Source organism: Dama dama, chromosome 9 (assembly GCF_033118175.1).
Source record: "Dama dama isolate Ldn47 chromosome 9, ASM3311817v1, whole genome shotgun sequence".
In the NCBI taxonomy this organism is placed as follows: Eukaryota; Metazoa; Chordata; class Mammalia; order Artiodactyla; family Cervidae; genus Dama; species Dama dama.
In genome coordinates, this window is record NC_083689.1 from 47,924,831 (window position 1) to 47,949,071 (window position 24,241).

The window sequence follows — 24,241 nt, forward strand, 5'->3', positions numbered from 1 at the left end:
TAAGGTTTTCATGTCTGAGATGCTCTTAACACTAATGCTTCTTTAACAACCCTTCTTACAATCTTTCATTTACTTATTTGAATTTTAAAAACTTGACTCTTAACGACTTGGATTTTTGCTAGCAGGACACCACTCTGCAATTAAAGCCTTCACATGGACAGGGAGAACACAGTGAAATAAAGGGATGCCTTATGTAGCATGTATTCGATCACTGCCTCCCGCTTATTGAGCATACAACAAGCATCTGGTATGCTTTATCTCACTTTATGGTTCAGGTAAAGGCAGAAGGAAAACCACTGTGTTGTTAGATTTGCCAGAGCATCACGTCAGGGCCTTTGAAGCTGGAAGAGGAGAGAATTAGGGGATTAACCCTGAACTCAAGAGCCAGCCTGAGAGCCAGGGTGAATAATCCCGCTAACAACAGGGTTTCCTGGAGGGTGTAGGGGGGCTGTCTGAACATCAGCTTTCTCCTCCAGTCATGGGGAGCCCACGGCAAGAGCTTGAGGAAACTATCAACTAGGAGGTGCCTGCTCCTGAGGAATGCCACCTCGTCGAGGGGTCAGAGCTCATCTCCTACCTCCCTGAGAACAGCGCCATGTGCTAGGGGCCCTCTGAGTGGAGCGGTGTGTCCTCTCAGGGAGACTGCCTTGCAGGCGGGAAAGGCACAGCTGATCACCCTACACCTCAGGATGCTGAGAGAGCAGAGGGCGCTGGGCACAGGCATGGTTGTTCCCCCTCGCAGCCCACAGGCTTCCCAATCCAGTGAAGCCTCTCTGGCCTCTATCAGGAAACCAGGCATGGAATCGGTGGGGAGTGTGACCACACAGGCAATGAAAAGACCTTCTCCACATTTCAGGGCTGAAATGTGGACCCCATACAGTGAGCAAGTTCTGTGTCCCTTCTACTTCCTGTCCTACAGTAAGTGGATCAGTGTAAGCAAACTGGTGGACCCAAGTGTTTATTGGAGGTTTATCGAAACAAATGGAAGAGACCATGAATGGATAATTTTGAAAAAATATCACAGAAATCTCTTTATGATTAAGCTATAGGCATCTTTTTTTAAGTCATTGATATGAACCCACCTATAGCCTCCCTGTGGGGAACACTTATGAGGAATATTAATTTCCTTATGTCCATGGAGGAGATGGAAACATGACCCTCAGAGCCTCCAGGGGGTCTGAGTAGCCTGTTACTAGTAAGTGCACCAGCAGCCGCAGCGCTGAGGGAGCTGCCCAGACACCTGCCACTCCAGCTTTCCCATCTGTGAATGGGCAGATCAGACTGCCCAGACAGGATGAATTTAGGTGACAATTCAGAAACACAGGCAGAATCCCTCAGGCAGTTCTGCTCAGCGCTTTCTGATGGGGAACTTAGAGGGGCTGCATTGGAGGAAGTTGTGATGCTCTAAAGAGAAAAGTATTAATGGTGATTATGAGACACCAGAGAGAAAAGAAAGAATGAGACTATTTGCCAGGCCTTCAGAAATTAAGGTGACTTGGATGTTAAATTTCTTGTTTTTAGAAGCAAAGAATGAATAGATTTATCATCTGAGCATTTAAGGATTTTAAATTCTCAGTATTACTTAAAGCTATATATTAAAGGTTATTCATTTACAATAAAAAAAAATAAGTTGGCTCTGGATTTAAAATTGTCCTCTGTGGCGAATCTACCAAAGTGACAGTACAAGTAAACATTAAATTACATTTGATGGAATAAATGTCAATGACAAATAGATCAGTCCAGCTTGTTAAACACCATCATCTGCACACAGCCAGATGAAAAGACTGAGAAGGAAGAGGGGCACTTTCCAGCTTCATCTTTCTGACAACCCAACAGATTAAAAACTGATTAAGTTTTTTATTTAGAAAAGTATAGCACAGTATCGTTTCTGCTTGAGGACAAGCAATCACCCCACGCAGGTCTCTTCTAAGAGTTAGCAGCATGAGGCTCTAACTCAGCACCCCAGGGACCACCCCATTAACTAACAGTCATCCTCTCCAGGGACACCAGACAGGCTCAACAAAGCCCAGCCCACCACGCAGAGCTGACTGACTACAACGTGCCACAGTCACACAGGACTGCCACTAACTGGGACAGCATCTAGCTCCCCCACGGCCTGCATCGCATTCCTCTTTCATCCCACCACAGGGTCTGGCCCTCAAAAGATGGATTGCAAGGAAGAAGTCAGTTTCTTTCACGGTCTCCTGAGGAGAGTATGGGGTTAGTGAGGATCTCCTCTGGGCTCGTGGAACACACTGACTGCCTCTGAAGTCTGACTTTCCATATTTTCCATTTTTAGCCAAGTTTCCACAGGATCAGGGACAGCCAAGGATGCCTTCCTTATTCTGGGAGGTTTCAGGCCCACCAGCTGTCCTAGCCTGTGTTCTAGTCATCCGTGAGCCACAAGACAATCAAGACCATGTTACAAGTATTCGGGGAGAACAGGTGGCCTCTGGGTAAGGGACAGGAGTTTATGTTTTAATTATCCATTATCCCCTCCAGGTACCACCCAATAGATAATGTGATTTAACATCAACCTGTTTCATATGATATTCAAACCTGCTACTTTTTTTCTTCTGCCAGCTATAAGCCCACAATAAGGTTTAGAATAATCTGTGTCTGAAAAATTAAGAGACAAAAGAGGGGAAAGGGGCTGCCCTCTGGCAGAGTTCTCATGTCTATTTTTCATTCTTGCTTTTACACATGGAGTGGGGGTGGGTCACAGATAGAGCTCATCTGACTTAAAGATGCAGAAAGTTACAGAGCCATGGTGGGGCTCTTTTTTCCACCTACAAACCACACAATATTTATTGAATAATAAATGTGTAACACACAATCCAGCTGTATTTTTTTTTTACATTCGTTCATTTTTTCATTTGGCAACTTCTGTCACATTAGCTGAGTAACCTGGAAGTGGTCTGTTGCCTATTTTCTAAAAGGCTCTTCCATCACTACCTGCATCACTCACAGTCTTAGAGTTTCAGAGTTGACTTTAGAGAGTAGCTACAATTTGCCTGGCAGACCACACTGAGATTGGTAATTGGCCGCTTGTCCCTCCCATTTGAGCCTAAGTCTGCAGCCCAGGCATACTGCTTTATCGACACAAGTAGGGAAGAAAAAAAAGGCAGATAATGGGTAAGAAGGCAAGGACACGAATGATAGGCACACTCACTTCCTTCAAAAGAAATAGTGAAAACCCCTTAGTCCAACTGCCACAACCAGAGTCTCTCATCTTGCCCGGAAACAATCCCCTCCTCCCTGGTCCTCCTGCTTGGCCAGTGGCCCTTCTGCCCTCTGGAGCATAAACTCTACTTCCTCATTTATCACTTCCTGCTTCTGCAGGCTCATCCTTGCAGAGCATTTTTGTCAGGCCTTATCTTGCCATTCCCATCACCTTGATTCTCCCTGAGACATACAGCCCCTCACCCAGCATTCCCAGCAGAGCTCCTGGTAATTCTCCTGCCCAGTTCATTTATTCTTACTGTCATCTGTCCATGTATTTGTTCATTCAGTAAATACTGACTGACCCGGGGACACAGTAATGCCAAGACAGTCACAACCTTTGTCCCCATGAGGCTTATGATCTCACGCAGAGAGACAGACAACAAACAAGCAAATGAAATGTACAGAACATGTCACAGTAAGAAGTGCCATGGTCATAGACAAAGCAGGGAAGGGAAACAGAAAGACAGAGATTTTCTACGTGTGACAAGGAGGGCCCCTCCAGGGGCGGTATTGATTACAGACCTGTCCTCTGCTCCCTGCTGTGCACAGCACAACCTTCCCCTGCTCAGGACCATTCAGTCATCCCTTCAAGCCACCACAGAGTGCGAAGAACTAAAGAGCCTCTTGATGAAAGTGAAAGAGGAGAGTGAAAAAGTTGGCTTAAAGCTCAACATTCAGAAAACTAAGATTATGGCATCCGGTCCCATCACTTCATGGCAAATAGATCGGGAGACAGTGGAAACAGTGGCTGACTTTATTTTTTTGGGCTCCAAAATCACTGCAGATGGTGACTGCAGCCATGAAATAAAAAGGCACTTAATCCTTGGAAGAAAAGTTATGACCAACCTAGACAGCATATTAAAAAGCAGAGACATTACTTTGCCAACAAAGGTCCATCTAGTCAAGGCTATGGCTTTTCCCGTAGTCATGTACAGATGTGAGAGAGAGTTGGACTATAAAAAAAAGCTGAGTGCTGAAGAATTGATGCTTTTGAACTGTGCTGTTGGAGAAGACTCTTGAGAGTTCCTTGGACTGCAAGGAGATCCAACCAGTCCATCCTAAAGGAGATCAGTCCTGGGTGTTCATTGGAAGGACTGATGTTGAAGCTGAAACTCCAATACTTTGGCCACTTGATGTGAGGAACTGACTCATTTGATAAGACCCTGATGCTGGGAAAGGTTGAAGGTGGGAAGAGAAGGGGACGACAGAGGATGAGATGGTTGGATGGCATCACCAACTCAGTGGACATGAGTTTGAGTAAGCTCTAGGAGTTGGTGATGGACAGGGAAGCCTGGCGTGCCACAGTTCATGGGGTTGCAAAGAGTCAGACACGACTGAGCAACTGAACTGAACTCAAACCACCACACAAACCCTCATCTCCCTTCTCATCTCCCTGTCCACAGCTGTGGCACCAGCAGTAAGAACTAGCAATGGAAGCAGTCATGACCCCAGAAATAGCAGCGAGTGTGACAAGGGCCACTTCTGTTTGCTGAGCTCTCTCCACACCCACCTACCTCAATTTTCATAGCCCCTCCTCCACCGCAGATGAATCCCCAGTGCCACCCGTGAGCCTCTACCACCATGCCTCCCACTCAACTCTTGGCAATCTTTGATTGTTGTCTGGATAAATAATTAGCCTAGGCTCCTGTGGGTATCCGCTTCTGTACAGGGAGATAAATCTGCTAACACCCTTTGATTAGAAAGCACTTTCATTGTACCACTATAAACCTGTATTAAAAATGGAACCTAAAGTAGTTTAAATTAAATGAGTTATATATAATTAAAAAGCCTTTAAGGCACAATAAGGCTCCTTTTCAATTTTCTTTTATAACAGAATCAGAAAGAAAGGCACCCAATGGTCAGCATAGCTGGACTGCTATTCACTTAGTAGCTGGCCCTTCCGAAAGTGCTAGATAAAAGCGACAGTTTTCTCCTGTCCTTCCCCAGCTGCACTTAAGAAGGACACTCCAGAGTCTGCTCACCCACGAGATGATATTCAGAGCAGTGCCTAGAAGGTGGTCGTGAGAATAGAACAAGGTGTGTGCGAAGAAGGCTGAGCATCACTGCTCAGCTGGAGAGACGTCTACCCTCCACCTACTGGTCAGGAGCCAGGCCAGCCTTAGGCACCCATGCCTCCCAGAGGGCCTTGCACTTGGGGCAGAGACACATGAGACTTTGTCTCCAATAGCTGGAACCACCTCTCTCCCTGAAGAGCGTTTACTGAGAAGGACAACTCTGAGGGCATTCAATCTACACTTCCTCCATAAGCTAACCCAGTGGTTCTCGAACAGGGATATTTTAGGCAATCCAGAGTTCAGACCATACACCAGACCAATTAAAAACCACAACCTGTACAGGCACAGACACTGTACACAGAAGCACTGATATCTCTTTCCCAGCGAGATTTGGTAAAGCAGGTGGATAACAGGGCAGGCCTGGGCTCTCTTTCCCTGGGAAACCATGCAACCCTAGTATCCAGATCTCAGCACCTATTGGGTGCAGGTGGGAAGGGCAGGCTCAGCACCGGAGCTGAGAGCCTCCCCAGGGATGGGGAGAACAGGGTGACTGGCCTGGAGGACGTGAGTTGGCTTTAAATGGTTAAGTGCCCATCTGGGCCCCAGCACCTTGGGTCTCCAGCTCCAAGATGCTAACGTCCACCCTAGTGACCACAGCTGTAAGCTGGGATTCAAGGTAGTGCCGTTGAGACTGCTAGGGGACCTTACAGAGGAAGGGTGCTTGGTGGCTGCTGTAACTTACCAGTTCCCAGCTACGGACACCATCTGGGAGACTGTCCAGCATTGCCCTGTCTCCAACCCCGAGCACAGTGCCCAGAACCAAACAGGTACTCATCAGTGTCTTGGGGCCCCTGGAGTAGGGAGGAGCCAGCAGTTCTGCTGCCGCAGTGGGCAATGATGGGCAGTGACGGGGTGCAGGATGGCTCCATCAGTTGATACAATGTCAATAGTGAACCACCAACACCCAGCCAGAGCTGTTCCTTCACTCCTCTTCTTGCACCCACCCCAGGCTATCTTCCCTGACCTTCTCTGATCCTCTGGTGCTGCCCATGAGCTGCCTGGCTCCAGCACACACAAATGCCAGAACTCCTTCCCCTTGAGGCTCTACAGTGGGCACTCTATAGTGGGGCCTGCCCTGCCCCCAGAGCTGCCCTTCCCTCCTCATCCACGGGGCAGGAGCCAAGACTTCCTGATGTGCTCACCCACTGGGAGGAGGCAGGCATATTTCCACAGGAGCCAGCACCGGCTCCCACAGCTGAGCCAACCTCAGTGCCCTGTGTACCTGGGACTGCCCTACCACTCCCACCTCTGGGGAAGAGAGGACCACCCTCCATGACAGCCTCCCTCCAATAACAGGAACATAAGGAACTCTGGCTATAACCCAGCACTGACCCCCTTGCTCTCTTCCAGGGGCTGGTAGAAGAGTCAGCAAACGCCAACATTTTCCCACTGGGATTACTGATCCTCCAGAAACCTGTATCTGACAGTAATCGCCTTGGTCACCGATGCTGGGACTCTTGCCTCTTCCCTAAAGTCAAGGTCCCAGAGTTCAGCTTCCGAACTCTCAACCCTTGACAGTTCTCAACCCTTAGGCACTTTCCAAGGCCAATTATTAGAAGCAGAAATAGGGAAAACTACTCACCACTATCACGCTTAGGCCTCCAACCAGAGCCCAGACATCCAGCTTTCTACATGCACAGGCATAGCAGTGGGCCTGGCCAGGCTCTGCCCTACACAAGGGCAGATGCTCAGGGGTCCACAAGGCAGTGGCTGCAAAGTCCTTGTTAGACCCCCTTGAAGAAGGGAAGAAAATAGGCTAAGAGATGTTAATTCTTACGGGTTCCAGGGCTGCCCGATAGGCCCTTTCCCACAGTGGGAGAAGACAAGAGAAAGAGGTGTGTGTTGGGGAGCCAGGGTGAAGAGGGATGGGAGGACATGCTCTGCCACTGCCCCCAGGGTAGGGCAGGGGGCTCCCTCAAGCTGTGCTGCCCACTAGGAGGTGACAGGGTCTTATCTGACGTGATAGAGTCTGCTCTGGCTTCCAAAGGTCAACATCATCAAATGTTCTTTTAAATTTTGGCTGCTCCACGAGGCAAGTGGGATCTTAGTTCCCTAATGAGGGATGGAGCCCATGCCCCTTGCTTTAGAAGTGTGGAGTCTTAACCACCAGACTGCCAAGGAATTTCCTAAACATCCTTTCCTTAGCCTCAAAAATAAGTAAGGTGGGGGTGGGGGTGGGGAAAGCAGTTGGAGCTTGTGAGGAGCATGCAGGATGGTCAGAAGGTCAGTGTAAAGCCCAGCTCCACCACTTCATACATGGGAGACCTCAGACAACTCACCCATCATCTTGAAGCCTCTGCTTCCACATGAATAAAATAAGAAATTTAATGGTACCTCATAGAATCTTTTTGAGAGGTCAATGAAGTGATGTACTTAAAGCTTTGACAAAACGAGAGCTGTTTATTAATGTTATCAACATTCATAGCTATGGAATTCAAAGGAGTCTCTATCAGGAATCTACTTGTTGCTTATGAGGAGTGTTTTCAGATGCCCAGCTCTGAGCTCCAGAGGGCCCCTGGCCTGACATCTCCCACCCTGGCAGTGTCCCTGGTTCCCTAACACTCCATACTCTTAGTTACCCAGAAATAGACATGACAGCAAAACCCAAGTTGAGAATGCAACAAGATTCTGCACCTGGCTGGGAGCAAAGCTCAGCCCCAGAACTGAGAGAGCATCCATTGTGTCTAGATTCTGTGGCCTAATTATCTCATGGCAGCTCAGCTGTGCTGTTACTCACTGGATTCCACAGAGTGACAGCCCCTCTCAGAAAAGACATCTGGTAAAGTCACGACTCCCCTCCCACAAAGCCCTTCTTCCTTCCCAAGAACAAGTCCAGCTAAACCTCAAAGCAGCTGTCCTAAAGAGCTCCCTGCCCTACAAGATGCATGAGCGCCAGAGTCACAGGGCCACCTCCAAGCCCCAAAGCCTGCTGCCCTTTAGTCAATTTGCTGAGGGGGCATGAACACAGTCACAGGGGGGCCCGCAGGGTCAGGGTGACAACTGGTGAAATGCTGAGCCAGCACATGGACATCGAGCAGCCTTTACAGCCTGTCTGTCAGCTGGGATGAGCCAGAGAGGGTAGACTGGGCTTCCGAGCTGCATAGCCGCAGACAGTCCAGGTTGATGCAGTGAGGGTACCACAGAGACAGGTAGAGGAAGCTGAGCATACAAGGCAGAAGAGCAAATATTGAAGACCATGTAGGCAGGTGTCCTAACCCAGCTCCAGGTCTGAAGATGGGAAAAAGCACAACTTGATAAATTGCCAGCACTTCTGAAAATTTAGCACACATTGCTCCAAGTGCTGAAAGGTTGGAGACTGGCTCCTCAGCCTTAGAAACCCCATCCACCCACGGTGACCTGTTCTCTTGCTCCTTCACTGGAGCCCCCCAGGCCTGTACCTACAGCCTCCGTTCAGAGCCCCTGAATGGCACTTCTCCTCTGGGGACCTGACCCCTGGCCACATGTGATGGGACCAACACAAATGCCTGGCCAAGCTGAGCCAACCAGGTTCTGAGACTACACCTAGACTGGGTAGCCCAGGGCCCTGAGGCTGGAGCGTGGTGTACTGGCAGGGCAAAGCTATAAGATAAAGGCTATGAGACAGGATCTGCAGGTTTGCAGAAAAGTGGGTCTCCAGAGAGAACAGGGAGAGAACAGAGAGGTGGGTGTTGGAGATGGTGAGCTGGGCAGAGGTGGGGAGGGGGACAGGCTGCCTAAAGACTCTAGCCCTGTAACCCCGAGGCAGCCTGCAGGGCTCCAGGTCTCTGGGGACTCAAGATGACACATCTGTGTACACAAACACATTGGAAGGTGATTCTGCTCATGGCCACCGAGGGTCCCTCATGAGTCACTTGGCCAGCAGGCCTGGGTAACCACACCCAGAGTCCCTCTTCTCCTTTCCCAACAGACCTGGTCCTGCTCCAGCCCACCTCTACATGTGAAAAGTCCCTCCTCCTCAAATACTTAAGTGTTCTCCCCACCCACATCTCTGCCAGCCTTTCCAAGTCCTTCTGTCTCCAAGAGGTCCTTCCCAGCCTGCCTCCCACCCAGTGCCTCTCTGCTCTTAACTCTCCCATCACCCACAGTTAGGCCCACACTGCTAACCGAACACATTCCACACTGCATTAACTGCTCACCATGTGCATGTTATAGGTGATTTCTTAGAGCCATTTGTGATGATTCCCTTTCCCTTCTCATATCCCGAGGTGAGACATCAGCCCACCACCTACAGGGCTTTCCTATAGAATGCAGCTCAGGACCCTCCTTTCTTGTAGCGCAAGAACAGTCGTTTTCAATGAGGTAAGGCTTCAAGTCTACTTTACATTTTCATCTAGAATGTATAATGAATCACAGATAATTTTGTCCTAGTCAGCATGGTCACAGAAGTGTTTTCTTCCTGTGAATTACCGAACCAACTGGTACAACCCGATGGACATGAACGGAAACTGAGCTCAAGATGGGACTCGAAAGGAAGAGCTAAGACTTCCAAGTATGACAGTCTGGGCAATGGGGTGGTACTCTCACATGTGACAGCATCCTCGGTGAGATGAGACAGAGCAGCAATGGGCAGCCATTCCCTCCTTGTCGCCAGATAAAGTCCTCTGGGCCAACAAGAAGGCCAGGGCCATATTGAACAGAACCACTTTAGCAGAGGGTCCAGAGGGATGCACACCTGCTCTGGTGGACAAGTTCTGGTGGACACCACTAGCTGATGCAGTAACCACGGTGTCCGGCTTGTGGGGGTGACACCCTGAGATGCCAGCTTCTTCCAGCCCCCAACCAACCCTCTTGAGGGTTCCAGAGCAGCTGAATCATGGGCCTTGGATGAACCTATGATACTAGGTTTGCTATTAGCCACAACCCTTCTGCAGAGGAGAAAGTCTGGACTGTGAGAACAAGCATCCTGCCATGGGACCAGGAGTGGGTCAACGAAACCAGGGTGGTGGGGAGCAGCGCTGCTTCCTGCTTTGTTATTTGAGAAAGAGACCTAATTTCCTTTAGGCTGAAGTCAACATAGGGTTAAATTCCTCTACTAACTCAGACTCTAATAGCCAAGTGCTCCATCACCTTCCCAATTCTCCACTCCACTGGTCCTCAAGCCCCAAGAATACAATCAGTCCCATTTCTCTTCATCCAGTTGGCCCTAGAACATGGCTAAGCACACAGCAGAGTGCTTGGTGGATACCCACTGATGTCTAGGACTTAAGGCCACCTGATGTCCCCATTGACCCAGATATCCCAGGGTCCAGAGACCCATACCAGGTAGGTATATTACATCCCGAGAAGGTCAAGTGGGAAGTTCTGCTTTTAGACATACTCCTAAACTACACTGCCAAGGGAGGAACACCAAAGCACAAGGCAGAGAATCCCTTTCTTCACAGCCAAATGCTAAAGTGAAAATAACAGCATATGTAACAACCAAAGAGAAGTAAGTGGAGGAGGAAGAGGAGGCACAGTGGGGCACATTTTAGAAGCACTCCAATTAGAGCATCGCCGGGCAGGCCTCCCCCATTTCAAATCTCCTGCTGTCCCCAAATCTACTTCCCTGGAATGAATGCACAAAATGCGGCATCAGCAGAACCACAGAAACCTGAGGTCTTCGCTAGAGAGGAAGTTTTCCAGCATGTTTTAAACACAAGGCTAGAAAAGCAAATAAATGGGAAGAGTTCTGTGTTCTTTACTTAGACAGCAAGCTTTAAGTGATTGAACGGCTTAAGCAAGCTTTCACTCCAGTTGACCAGAGACGTAGCATCAAGAAAAGCCATCAGGAGTCTCACACCTACTTAACAACATCCCCAGAGACAGCGTCTGTTCTCACGGCCCTCAGCCCCTTCCTCCCTTTGTAGGGATAGTCGACAGCCACCCTCCCTGGAGCCACAGGCTATTTCTGCTGACCTGGAAAATTTGAAACGTAAACAGAACATCCTGCATTTGAGTTTACATTGCATTCTCGGGTTCCCATTTCAGGTGAGGGTCCGGTGTGCCCGCCTTGTGTTCCAGCCTCTTCGCAGAAGGGACCATCAGGATCAGGCAGGCCCAAAGCCCACTCTGTGAGGGAGACAGCAAGTGAGTCAGGGATCCAATCCCCTCCCCTATACACAACCCATAGGGCTCTATTACATTTCTACTGCTTCAGTAAGGATGCTAGAAAGATTTGAAACTGTGACAGGATTCTACTATAAGTGGAAGCCAAAGAACCGTCTGGTCTCTCCAAGGATTTTTTTTGTAAGGAGTCCTAGAAACTCTAGTCTCCTTGTCTAAATTCCTATGTGATGCCAAAACAATAATAGAAAGTCTCTGACTCATTCACTTACTTGACAAGTATCTGAATACCCTACTGTGTACCAACCCCCCTGGACACTGGGGATCCAGGGGGCCCAGGCTCCAGGATACTGACCATTCCACCAGAAAGAGGACCCTCTCACCACAAGAGCCAGCCTGCTGAACACCGAGTGACAAGTACTGCAGCTGGTGGTAGCATGCCAGCTCTTGGTGTGAGAGAAGTGCACAGTCTTCTTGATGGGTGCTCAGTAGGGTTGGAGATCAAGGGCACAAACCACAGCTCTGACAGCCGTGTTCTGAGCAGCTGTCCATGCCAGATATACATGTATACATCTTAGTCCTCATGACAACTCTGATATCAGGACTTTTATTGCTTGCCTTCTACTCAATGCTAAGCTGAAGGTCAGAGAATAAGGAACTTCCCTCAGCCACACAGCTGGAAGGGAGGAAGCAGATCTGAGCCCCAGGGCGCCTTTGACAAAGGGCCCCGAGTCAAAAGCAGAATAGGAGATTCCTTAGGCAGCAGTGCAGACAGGTAGTGCAGCAAGTGAATAGTTTGGTCCCAGCTGGAAAAAGCAACTGCGGGATTTTAAAGCAACAATAAACATCATGGAGGATGAAGAGGAAATGTAGAACCTCTAGGATCCAGTTATGTCATGGTGGGGGAAGGCTGCCTGCAACCTGTCTGTGCTAGGAGCTTGCCCATCACCAGCCAACAAGCCATTAAGAGCGCACAGAACTTTCAGCCTCAGTAAGGAGAACTGTGTGGTCAGAAAAACAGGCCATGCTCCAGAGACAGGGGCCGAAACCCAGGTGGTCATGTTGGTCACCTCTGTGGTGGGGCCAATATGCCCAATTCCCTCAGAGCTGGTTAGATGACCAGCCGACACGGTTCTTTAAGCCACTTCCTATTCCATTAAAGGCTCACTGGTCACCAGTGGTATTCCCTGGAAAGAATCTTCCTGAGAAACATGGGGATGACTTCCCAACTCTTGAAAAAAATACACACATACACTTTCTATCCCAATCCAGACCCTCAGTGGTTAAAGTATTTTAACAAAATTAACAGTGGTAGCTTTCCTTTCTAACTAAAACCTCAAAAGCATTTTAGTTTGAACTCAAGACCCTCTTGGAACACTGGTAAAGTGGGGAAAGCAGGGCTCAGTCTCCAGGTGAAGCATCAAGCAATCACTCAGGTGCTTTTCTAAAACCACCTACAGCTGAAGGGAAAACAATGGCGGTTCCCTACAGGCGAACCCAGCATCTCGTCAGCACCAGCTTCTCCACTCCTACCCTGCACAGAGTCAGGCTGAAATGCACCCTCTGGCCAGGGGAAGACCTGAGTCCCACAGGTCACTCACCCTCCTTTCTTCACTCTAGCCAAGAGCAAACTCTCTTGAGTTTTCTTCTTCCCAACTAGAAGTGAAACCAGACTGTCTTTTGTTAGGATGAAGAAGTTGTCCACCAAATAGCAGTGTGTGTCAAGTTTCATGAGCAGACAAGAGATGATTTTAAGATCATGTGTAAGAAATCCTCACCCCACTTTCCCTTTAAGCTCTTCTGTCACCTCCACATAGAGGATTGCTGGATGTGACCACAGAAACCTATCTGTAGGGGGACTCGCCACCACCTACACGGATGGCCCAGGGGCCTCTTTCTCAGACGAGCATCTATCCTATCCATCTTGGAGCTAATAGAGTTTTCCAGCCATGAAATTAGTACAGACACCACAGAATACAACTCTGAAACTAGGTCTGGGAACTAATGTCTTGACAGGGCTTAGACTCCAGCTCGGCAGGAAATTCAAGGCCATGCTACCACACGCTTCTGTGGGTCTCAGTTCCCTGTGAACTACCACATTGGCCAAAGGCTTTGTTTGGGTATTTTTCTTAAGATGTTATGGAAAAACCCAAATGAGGCTTTTGGCCAACCCAACAGATGGATGTTCCAGTGATTAACAGTTATGTCTGACTGGTCCTTAGACACAACCCACCTACGTGGGCAATCTAGAACATGCCAGTGTCAGGCTTCCATGTGATGGACTGCCCTTTTTCCTCCAACTCTAGCTTTTATTCTTCTTTATAAATAAGAAGGTATAAAGATATAAAGAGGTGATAGGGATTCCTGGAGTTAGCTGAGTTTATTCTTTAAAAAGTTTTCATGTTTTTGCTTTGTGAAGTCAAAGGTCTAGGAAGCCCTCATCTGAGCACAGATCCCAGCACATGGCAGATATGTAGCCCTTGTTAGACACCAAGTAATAAGACAGTTCCAATTCCTTTCTTCTTAGCATACTGAGGACTTCTCTCCCTGACACCAGCAGTAGTTACTCAAGGGAGCCTTCTTTGAACCCAGGTCTGTATGTGGGATGTGGCAGTGTTTCTGGCCAAACAGACTCACATGCTCTCCATGCAGAGCTCCTCACAAGCTTCCCCTCCCCAGAGACGACCATCCAGGAGGTTTCAGACAAAGCAAGACGGGTCACGCCTTCAGACCCCACACCTGCTATTTGGCCAAACAGGATTAAGAAAGAGAGGTAAGACTACATCTGAAAGAACACTTTGAGCTTTTGGCTCATGTTTTAAAGGCCCCCAGTCTGCAGCGATAGAATTTAGATGTGAAGTAAGCCTGAAAGGGACCTCCCCTGACGTCTTGATCACCCCCACTCTCCACACGAGGAAACTGAAGCCCAGAGAAGAGAAGGGAGTGGCTCAAGTCCATGGAACTAGCTGTGCCAGGCTAGACCTGAGACCAGAGCCCAATCAGGAGTCCTGTGTTCTCACCCCGAGACTCGCAGGCTTGGGACAGACTGAACTTCTGAGCCACAAGGCTGCAACAGTGTTTAAGGGGCTCTGCTTGTTCTTGTTCTCTTCTCTCCCAGTGGGTCATTTCTCAAATTTTGGGAGTGGGTCAAACGGCTGACAGGCTTTACTGGGACCACAGAGAGAAGGCCAAGGCAGGAAACAGATGGATCACCAGCCTACGGCACACACCCCATGTCATCCCAGCTCAACCTCCAGAGCTGGGCACTTCTCCACCAACCCGACAGCAACACTTCACAGCTCTCTCCCTCCACCCTCCCAATTCCATCCTGTCCCTGCACTTCTGTCTGCTCTTAGCACACCCAGATCCTTCCCTCAGGGACTATTTCCTCCAAAACCTGATTGGAGGACACCGGCCCTTGGGGGAGGGAAGAAGCACGAGGTAAACCCCGCCCTGGCCCTCCCCTCCCAACTCCCTCCTGGCAGAATTCTGTTTCCTTTCTACCCTCCGTGCAGGTCAGTCGCTCAGTCGTGTCTGACTCTTTGTGACTCTGTGGACTATAGCACGCCAGGCTTCCCTATCCTTCACCATCTCCTGGAGCTTGCTCAAACTCATGTCCATCGAGGCTGTGATGCCATCCAACCCTCTCATCCTCTGTCATTCCCTTCTCCTCCTGCCTTCAATCTTTTCCAGCATCGGGGTCTTTTCTAAGCGTTTCTACCCTGCAGGGGTCCATTCAGGGCTGGATTCTGTGTCACCACTTCCTACTAAGCCCAGCAGTGCTATCAGGGAGACATTTTAAAACTAAACTGAAGCAAAATTAATTTTATTTTCTGAATTTCACTACAGTTCCTGAAATACCTGAGCAAAGCATAAGGCTTGGCCCCCAGGGCAAGCTGGAGGTACCAATTACCCGAAGGAGTAAGTGAGGATACCCAGGTTTCACTTTTGGAAAGAAAGAATCCTCAAGATATTAGAACCATGATCTCATGAGGGAAAAGACTAGGTTTCTCTGCATCTAGGGCTTCCTGACTCAGAGAATTTCTAAGGCCAAGATGCAAGTGTGTGTGGCCACTGACAAGTAAGGGACCAGACTCCGTGGACAGAGGGCTTCTCCAAGCCCTGGGGGGCTGAGGTGGGCTGCTTCCTTCACCCAACAGCATCCGCCTGGCTCTGCTGCAGTTTTCTCAGGTCCTGGACCCCTCTCATCCTAAGCCCTCCCTCCCTGGAGCCGGTGGCCCTCTCCCTCCCCAGGGGCCTGGCAACAAGATGAGGCCCAGGAGTCTCACAGCAGAAGCCACAGCAGTGGCGGCAGAAGGACAATGACCCTGGCTTGCAGGACAGAGAAGAGAACCCCCACATATGGGGCCTGTTAGAGTCTGACACCGACATGGCATTTTCTTGTCTCTGAATGGGAAATGAAAGAGATGATCCACAATCACAGAGAAGATGATTGGGGTCTGGCAGAGCTGATGCTGCCAAGTCACCCCAAAATGGAAATCAGAGCCCCATTTACAATGCCTGGCCTAATGCCCTGATTACAAGGATGGGAACTTTCCTAGAGAAGCATAGATTATTTAGCAGCAGAGGCATAAATAAAATAGATATGTAAATGCTAAATTAAGAGGAAGAACAATAATGGTTTTCTGTGAACTCATAAATGTTTATTTTCCTGGGTCGCAGAACTTTTCAGAGCCAATTAAAACTCTGTCAACTATGATCTCAAAATACCAAAGGGGCCCACAGTACACTAACTGGTACAGAGCAAGTTTCCCAAAACCGACAAGAGAGGAAGAACATCCAAGGCAAAGAACAAAGATGGTGGGGCCCCTGTCCATGGATTAAAAATTAAAACAAGACCCCCAAACACAGCACCAGTCCAGCAGTTGTGGTCCCCAAAGCAGCCTGGCTGGGCGCTGGGGCGAGAAGCTGGGTGGGACACCAGGGTGGGAGGCACAGGGGATGGTGAGGGCCTGGGAGTGCCGGCTGACCTCTGGATGTAAATCACCTACAGACAAGCCAGGGTGCGACCCAGGATTCAGAGATCTAAGTTTACCTGTCTGTCTGCTTGCTTAAATATAGGTGAAAATGACTCAGACCCCCCAGGCTGTATCAGTTCACCGACCCCCTCACCTACCTGCCCCTGCCTCCTCTCCCCCAAGCCAATTTCATGGCAAGCTATTTCCCAGCATGACTGCAGCCTATGTGTTTCTCTCCTTCTCCTGACTGGACAGGGAGGATGGGAAGCATCCTGACTTGATACCACTCCTATATATCTTTCTCCTCAAAGATCCTTGTGTGACTTCACACACACTAAAAAAAAAAAAAAAAAATGGTGTCTGACCTCAAAGCACATCTCTGCTCTGTAAGCATCAAGGCATACAAAGCTAACAATTTTAAATGGAACCAGTATCAATATTTACAGATATTTAGTGCGTGACTAGAAACTATGGGGAAGAGCAATTTAGGAAAAGTTCAGTAATATCAGGAAGCAGGCAAGAAGGCTGAGTAATAGCCACCATCCAATCCCTGCCAGCTAGCAAGCGATGGCAACTTTGTATCCAGGGCTCAAAGGGGTGGGAACCCTCCGTGGGGACCCTCCCACACACGCCTGCCCCTCAAGAGGGGGCGTCACTAGGGACTGTTACCACACCCCTTTCTCACTTGCCTGGTTCCCCATTATAAAATTCTACCAATATGGATTTTTACTACTGTATCTATCTTGGCCAGAGTATCAGGGAAAAGAGGAAAATATAACTATTTCGGAATTTCAATAAGTTGTATCTCTTCGAATTGTTTCCTGTAGATTCAGTATTGTATTAGTATTCTAGACCATGTCATGCCACTCAGCTCTTATTAAATAGGCACTCCACCCAGCTACATTTCTTTTTTATCTACGTTTGTAAAATGGTAAACTCCTTGAAGCTATTTCAGCTGTAGTCTTTGTACATAAAACAATATTTTAACAAAATTCATATTCATTATAATTGCTTTAAAGATGTGCAAGCACACACACATTGGTCATTTAATCCTTGTTTACCCTTAGGACACTTGAGTAATTGGCATAATAACTTGAAAGGCAAATCAAATCTCATTAATGCTTTCCAAGTACTTCAAAAATCTCAAGTCAATGAATGTTTTGGGAAGTACTCCTATCAGGAGGAAAACACACAGGGAAACATTTTACCATTTAGTTCCTGGAAAGGTTTTTTTGATTTATTTATTTATTGAGTCTCAGGAAACTGTTGGTTTTGATTCTTCTAGAAAATAAGACTGCCTGAGGAAACTGCTAGAGGAGTTTAATATGGTTTGCGAGGTGAGCTCTGGATATATTAAGAGCTACAGTTCAAAGAAGAAACTACCCAGACCCTGTAACACACAGGACTGTCTCGGATGTTGATAAGGTTACAAGCACAGCTCAGTCCCCAAGCTGCTTACAGGTCTGCTGGGAGGGACCATTCACGCCCCCATCGGAAGTGGGCCTTCAGCACACAAGGAGGTGTTAAAAACTCATCTAAATACATGACAGTCTAGTGCGAAACTGAAAGCACCAAGGTGACTTCATGACTAGTACCAAATGTTGAATAAATATCGATTGACTGAAAAGCTCACTCAATAAGCCTCTGTAAGGAAGAGAAAGATAAAGAAGACGGCTTCATTCTTATGCTAAAATAAAATGTAAGAGTTAAAAAGAAAAAGACATAGGAAAGACTAGGAGTAGGAGTTCAGGGAGAGATCAAACATGACCAAGAGTGGTCAAAGGAGATTCTAGAGAAAAGGTAAGAACCAGAGCAAGGCCTTGGAGGAGTGGCTGATTCAGACTTGCAAAAAAAAAAAACGGGGGCGGGGAGGGGGAACAGGAGGACCCTAGCAAGTGAGGGCACAGTGAGACCAAGGTGTGATCAAGGTCAGCCAGCTAACCAGTTACAATGTTGGACAATACATGTCTTGCCCTGTCTAAACATTCACGGAGGTTGTCCTATGTCCTGGGCCCATTCACATCCTCATCATCTCATTTAAAAATTCGCAGAAGCAGACTCAACGAGCACTCACAAAAACTCAGACTACAGCAAAGAGAATTGGAGGGCTAAGGCAGATGTTTCTGCCTTCCAGAGTCCACAGAGCCATCACTTCCTTTCCCTGAAGCAGTGACATTCCCAAAGCTGGGTGACAATGGTGTCTCCCAGGCTCTATTCTAAAAAGGCAAGCAGGGAGCACAATACCCCCAAGCAAAAGAGCCTCACATCCTCAGGATGAACAGCATCTGCTTTTTCTTATTGGTATACAAAGTACTAGGGTGTTAACAGCTAAAATAAAGAAGCCCTGGGTTGATATCAACTTATCTTCAATTTACCTCCAGCTAACACCCACCTTAATTGGCTTGACTGTTTTAACTAAAATGAGCAATTTAAAACAGTGGGCCAACGATCCCCAACAGTAAGAAGACTAAACACACCTTGCTGTGTGTTTGCCTGTTTGCTTTTCTAGTAAATATTCAACAATATATTTATAGGAGTTAAGTGATCGTTTTCCCTCTGTATGAGTACCAGTATAGTGATTAAACGGTTCCCATTGGGAAATGCCGGGCTTGCTGGCAAGTCAGCCTTCAGACTCTTTCAAAAGAGCATTACCTTGCATCCTTCATGGAGCTAGATGGGAGAGATAGTGTTTCTATTTAATCATCTGCTCACCACAAAGGGAAGCCACACTAACTTCAGCAGGAAAAGTGTGTGCATTAAATTACTTCTGAAGCTCCCTGAAGAGTAACGCTTGTAGGTTTGGGACTGCATTACAATTAAGTAATAATGAAAGAGAAATCATGTCTTTTGATCAAATAACGCATTAATCCTACCATATACCAGGTATCGTTGTTCACTCTCCAGGTAATGCTGACTTTGGGGGTGACTGTGTTGGGAAGATCCCCTGCAGAAGGAAAAGGCTACCCACTCCAGTATTCTGACCTGGAGAATTCTATGGACTGTATAGTCCATGGGGTCGCAAAGAGTCAGACACGACTAAGCAACTTTCACTTTCGCTTTCTTCCTTATTCCACAGGACAGGACACAGGCACAAAGTGAAGGTAAAGGGGGTGCATGTTGGAAGACAATGGCAATTAAGATGCCCTGGAAAGCTCTTAGGTGAGAATTAGCATTCACCACATCATCAAGGAAATCCTAGGTAGTTTTAATGGAAGGAGGGTCTAGTCATTTCTTAAGGTTCAGCATGTACAAAACATTTTCTGCAGAAAGTCTACATCCCTCACAAGCCCCCAGTTCATGCAGCCCACTACCTGAGCAGGGCATATGCTGTTTAGGACTCCTCTTCACCACTTCAGACCAGAGTTCACTAAGCAATTAGCAGGATGGCGAGACTCTCCCGGGAGGCATTTGAGAACAAGTTTTTCAAGCACTTTAGAAGCATTTATATATACCTAACATGCCATTAATCATTCTTATCTGTTCATTAAGGCTGGCTCCCTCAGGACTTCCACCCACCAGTTCTTACTCCTCCTGGTTCTTTTATCTACATAGCTGAAAAGGAGTCTATTTCCTTTAAAACATATTTTATAATTAAAAGACTTCATTAATTCACAGGGGTGTGTTCCACCGATGAGTCGGCACTTTCAGAGTACTATTAAACATACACAGAGGCCATTCTTGGGAGGGTCTGCATAGAAGACAAACCACGCAACCACAGCTTGATTTAGGGATACATCGTCAACACTGGAGAGATTTTAGACCATTGCCATAGCATCATATAAACCTTCAGTCCCTATCGACACACATGGCTTCCTTCTGTCTCCTACTGCAAAGGGAGCAGGGTTTTCAATTCCACTGCAATCTACTTGATACAAACTACAGGCAGAAAGGAAATCAGATACTGTAACAATCAAAAGCAATGAGTTTTAAATGTCATGCCAGTTGTGACGTGACTATACCTCTGCCGGGGACTCTCCCACACCCACGTTCCATCCTCCGCTGGCTCCCGGGTTCATCCATCCTAGCGCAGCAGGCAGGGAGGCTCCAAGCAGTGTGAGATGCAGCCAAAAGCCTCCTGGTCTCATTTTGTTGAATCTGTTGAGAAAATGACAAATGCCCAGCACTAAGCACTGCAAAATGTAAACAAGTCAAGGGGTAGTTAGTGAGTGAGTACTTGCTCTCCAGAATCAGATAAACATTGAGTTTATATGCTGGCACCAGGTCTTCTGGTTTACCGTGGAAAAGTTACACTACTTTGGAGCCTCATCGCTACAGTGGGGTCAATAATATGTACCCAAGAGGGCTGCTGCGAGGGCTGAAGGAGGCATGGCTGGGCACACAGTAAAAGCTCTAAATGCTGACTGGTATGCAGAAACCCACTTGAAACACACCTGTCACCACATCTGTAAGAACAAATGAGGGTGGAAAGGCTGAGACACCACTGATAGGTTACCATGTGTCCATGCTTCCGTTTCTGCAGACAGCATTTGCAGTGGGGCACACAATAAACACGGGTGAGAAATCATGTTAAATCTGTAGCATTCCTGTTTGTAGCTGAGGACAAAGTTAACAAGATAGTGAACTTCAAAACATTAAGGGGTCTACTCTTTTCATTTCTGTTCTAAGACCAATCCTTCTTTTTTTTTTTTTTTTTATTATTATTTTTTTTCCCAGTGGGTTTTGTCATACATTGATATGAATCAGCCATGGATTTACATGTATTCAGTAGAATTCAAGCATCCACCAGATAACAGGATTTCAGTAACATTTAAGATATTTTATGAGACTCTGTTTGGTATTGTCTAAAATACTAGAGGACAAGAAATGGGCAATTGAAAGTAATAAAAGAATTACATGGATGAAAAAAACACAAAGGATCAGTTGTAATAAAAATTCAATGTCCTAATATATGCTGGGCATTGTGTTAAGAGGACAAAGACACAGACTGGTGCATTTGTCCAATTAGCTGTCCTTTTTAAGGTTTCCACTGTGAACATATTCCAGCCTTAATTTCAGTAACTCTGAGAAACATAGCCAGATAGAGCTCATCATGCAGTATTTACAACTCTTACCCAAGGAAACTTTAAGGGTTATTGATTTCTGTGAGCACCACACAATTTAGCGCTTAATTGCATGTGGTCCACACTGCCTCGTGCTCAGGGCTGCGGAGATGAAAACAGAGTGCCTTGGAGGCCAGCACCCCCGGTGAGTTGGCTCAGGGATGGTCCAGAGAGGTGTCCGAGTCAGAGATGACGAGCTGCTTGAGAGACCTTACAGCCTGTTTGAATGATCCACCCATGCTCACCCCCAAAGCCAACAGCTTAGATGGACCCCTGTGCTACACAAGGAGAGGGATCAAATGATCACCAGAGCTGCTGCCAGAGCTGCCAAACAAATACACTGCCTGCCACCTTCCAGGCTTCCTGTGGCTGCCTTCCACACCCCAATAAAGCTGCCGTTCCAGACTTGCTTTATGTCCCCAACTTGAGACAGAAATACCCACAGCAATGAGGAGCCAGACTAAAACTTGTGGGCATGTAACACTGGCCTATGAGAGGCAAGGTTATAAGTTATGGCTATCTTTTAAGGGAAGGTTTTTTTTTTTAAGGAGTCCACAGGCTCCTACTCCTACCTATGTTTCTTCAGCCATTCATCTTGGACATCTGTAGGGAAAGCTGGAGCTACTGGGGAAAGAGTCTGGGTGGCCAGTAAATCCAATGTGACAGTCATGGTCTCAGCGCCATCTGCATCAGCTTCCCCCCTCCGAGGAAGGCAGAGCTAAGTGGAACCCGTGTGGCGGCTACCTGGGGAAAGGCTGCAGCGTTATCAGCAGCCACCCAGCACTACGTTCCCCATCCGGGGCTCGAGCTAGGGTGTGTGTTCTTACAGGGAGGAGGAGGAGGGAAAAATCACATTCAGGACTAAAAGAGAATAAAAATGACTTTCCCTAACTGCAACCAGTTTTTCTAAAAATAAATAGGGCAACACCCTACTCTCCATAAATTATTCTCCTCTGAACACAGAGCCATGTTCCAGAGACTGCAGAAAGCAGCTACTCGATTTTTGGAATTTTTTTTTCTTCAAACAAGCAACAGTAATTCAAGCTGGAACTAGAAAGACACTGCTTCCCACTCTACTTTTATTCATCCTTCCCAACTTATCCACCACTTATCCACCCACTTATCACACAGTGCTCATGGAGTAAGCATACATTTCAAAGGTCTTCTCTCCCTTTTCATGCCTTCAAGCCTAAATAAACTAAAAAACAGCAAGACAATCAAAACTTACTCTAGATAACTTACAGATGTCAATTCCTGGAGTTATAAAATATTCAAGCCACAATATAGAGTATTTAGTTTTCAATTTGTCTAGTAATCCAAGACCAATTATTTTGGATGCTTTATTATTAATGGATAGCATCAGAATAAATTCTGTTCATTCCAATTGTTTTGGAAAGCACCAAATCACTTCATTCAAGAGGGCGTACCCAGACCTCTGACATTAACCCAGCTGTCCGGAGCTGTTTCAGGAACCTGAGCTGCAGCATTGCTGCACTTGGAATTGTCTCTGGTTTTGTCTAGATTGTGTTGAGGTTCCCACAGGATTTTACTGGATGACAGGGAAACATGAACCAGGCCAACTTCTGAAATATTCCTAGGCAGCCTCTCTGCAAAGTTTATTTCAGCTTGGCCAACACCAGATTAAACTTCATTTGCACGGTGGATGCGTCTGAGATGTCATTTTATACTCAGGGTGATTGACAATTCATTCCATCTACAGCAGCAACAGCCTTAAAATTTACAACTTAAGTTTTATGACAGTTCAGTTCATAAAAAAAAAGAATTAATACTGGGTCTAAATCAATTTTGATGATCTGTCTAATAACCAAATAGAGATTATCTATTTGGTTAACACTTATATAGCAATTACTGTGTGTCAGGCACTGTTCTAAATGCTTTACAGGTACTAACTCATAACCCTCATTGCTATTCCATGAGGAGGGCAAGGATTAGCTCCTAGTTAGATAACAGAGGTGATGGGTCACAGAGAGGGTTAAGTACCCTGCCAAGACCATGTGGCAAATAAATGACAGAGCTGGGACTCCAAGCCAGCCAGGTGGATGTGGATCTATATTCAAACCCTGTCCACTGAGGCCTCTTGATCCTTAGCAATATTTCATTTGGATGAATGGGAGTTTTTAGTATGATGGGGAAACATCTACAAAGAACAAAATCGGAGGCCCTGAGCCCCAGGTCTCTCCTCTGAAAGATGCCGAGACCTTGTTCCTCCAGCTTCCGTGGCTCCAGCAAGCAGAGGAGCAGACCAAGGGGGAAGTCAAGCTGCCCCCTGCCCCACACTCCACCTATGATGGGGCCACACGGCACACTCTCCTCGGCCCTCATCACTGCTGTCTTTATTGGCCTAGAATGAATGTGGCTGAAATACAAAAAAAAACCATGAGGAGATGCAAAGGATGCCAGGCAGCAAGGGTGCCCTTCAGCTCACTGGCAATACCAGTCAGCCTGGTAGATGGTCACTTTGGGGAAAGAGGATCTGTTGAAAGATTAATTACTCCTCAAATTCAAATAGCGCTACTGGCCCTCAGACAGAAGAACATACAACAAGAATCTACCCATCATAGAAGTAGGAAGGTATCACCAATAAGGTCACAAACCCTCTTTTTCAACCTAGAGCTCCTTTTGAAATCAATTTAGGTTTATAAGCTTCATCCAACCCATGCTAGAGTCCCAAGATTGGTTATAAGTCTACCTGAGATTGTTCTCATAAAAGATCTGGGACTATTTCTCCTTTCAAACAACTTATAAAACACAATCACTTAATATTTAAGATATCTAGTTTCCAAGGAAAGTACTTCACTGCTTCTTCTGGGGTTTCCCACCTGAGCCTCATGTTTCCTCA

The 24,241-nt window shown here is 47.1% G+C and overlaps 1 protein-coding gene across 1 annotated transcript in view; it reads right to left on the reverse strand.

Moving 5' to 3' along the window:
• Positions 1-24,241, reverse strand: part of FSTL4 (follistatin like 4) — a 414,616-nt gene that overhangs the window by 386,354 nt on the left and 4,021 nt on the right. The window contains exon 2 of the mRNA XM_061151300.1: positions 20,281-20,416. Coding sequence (XP_061007283.1) covers positions 20,281-20,406 — 126 coding nt within the window. The 5' untranslated portion in view covers positions 20,407-20,416. The remainder of the gene's footprint in view (positions 1-20,280; positions 20,417-24,241) is intronic.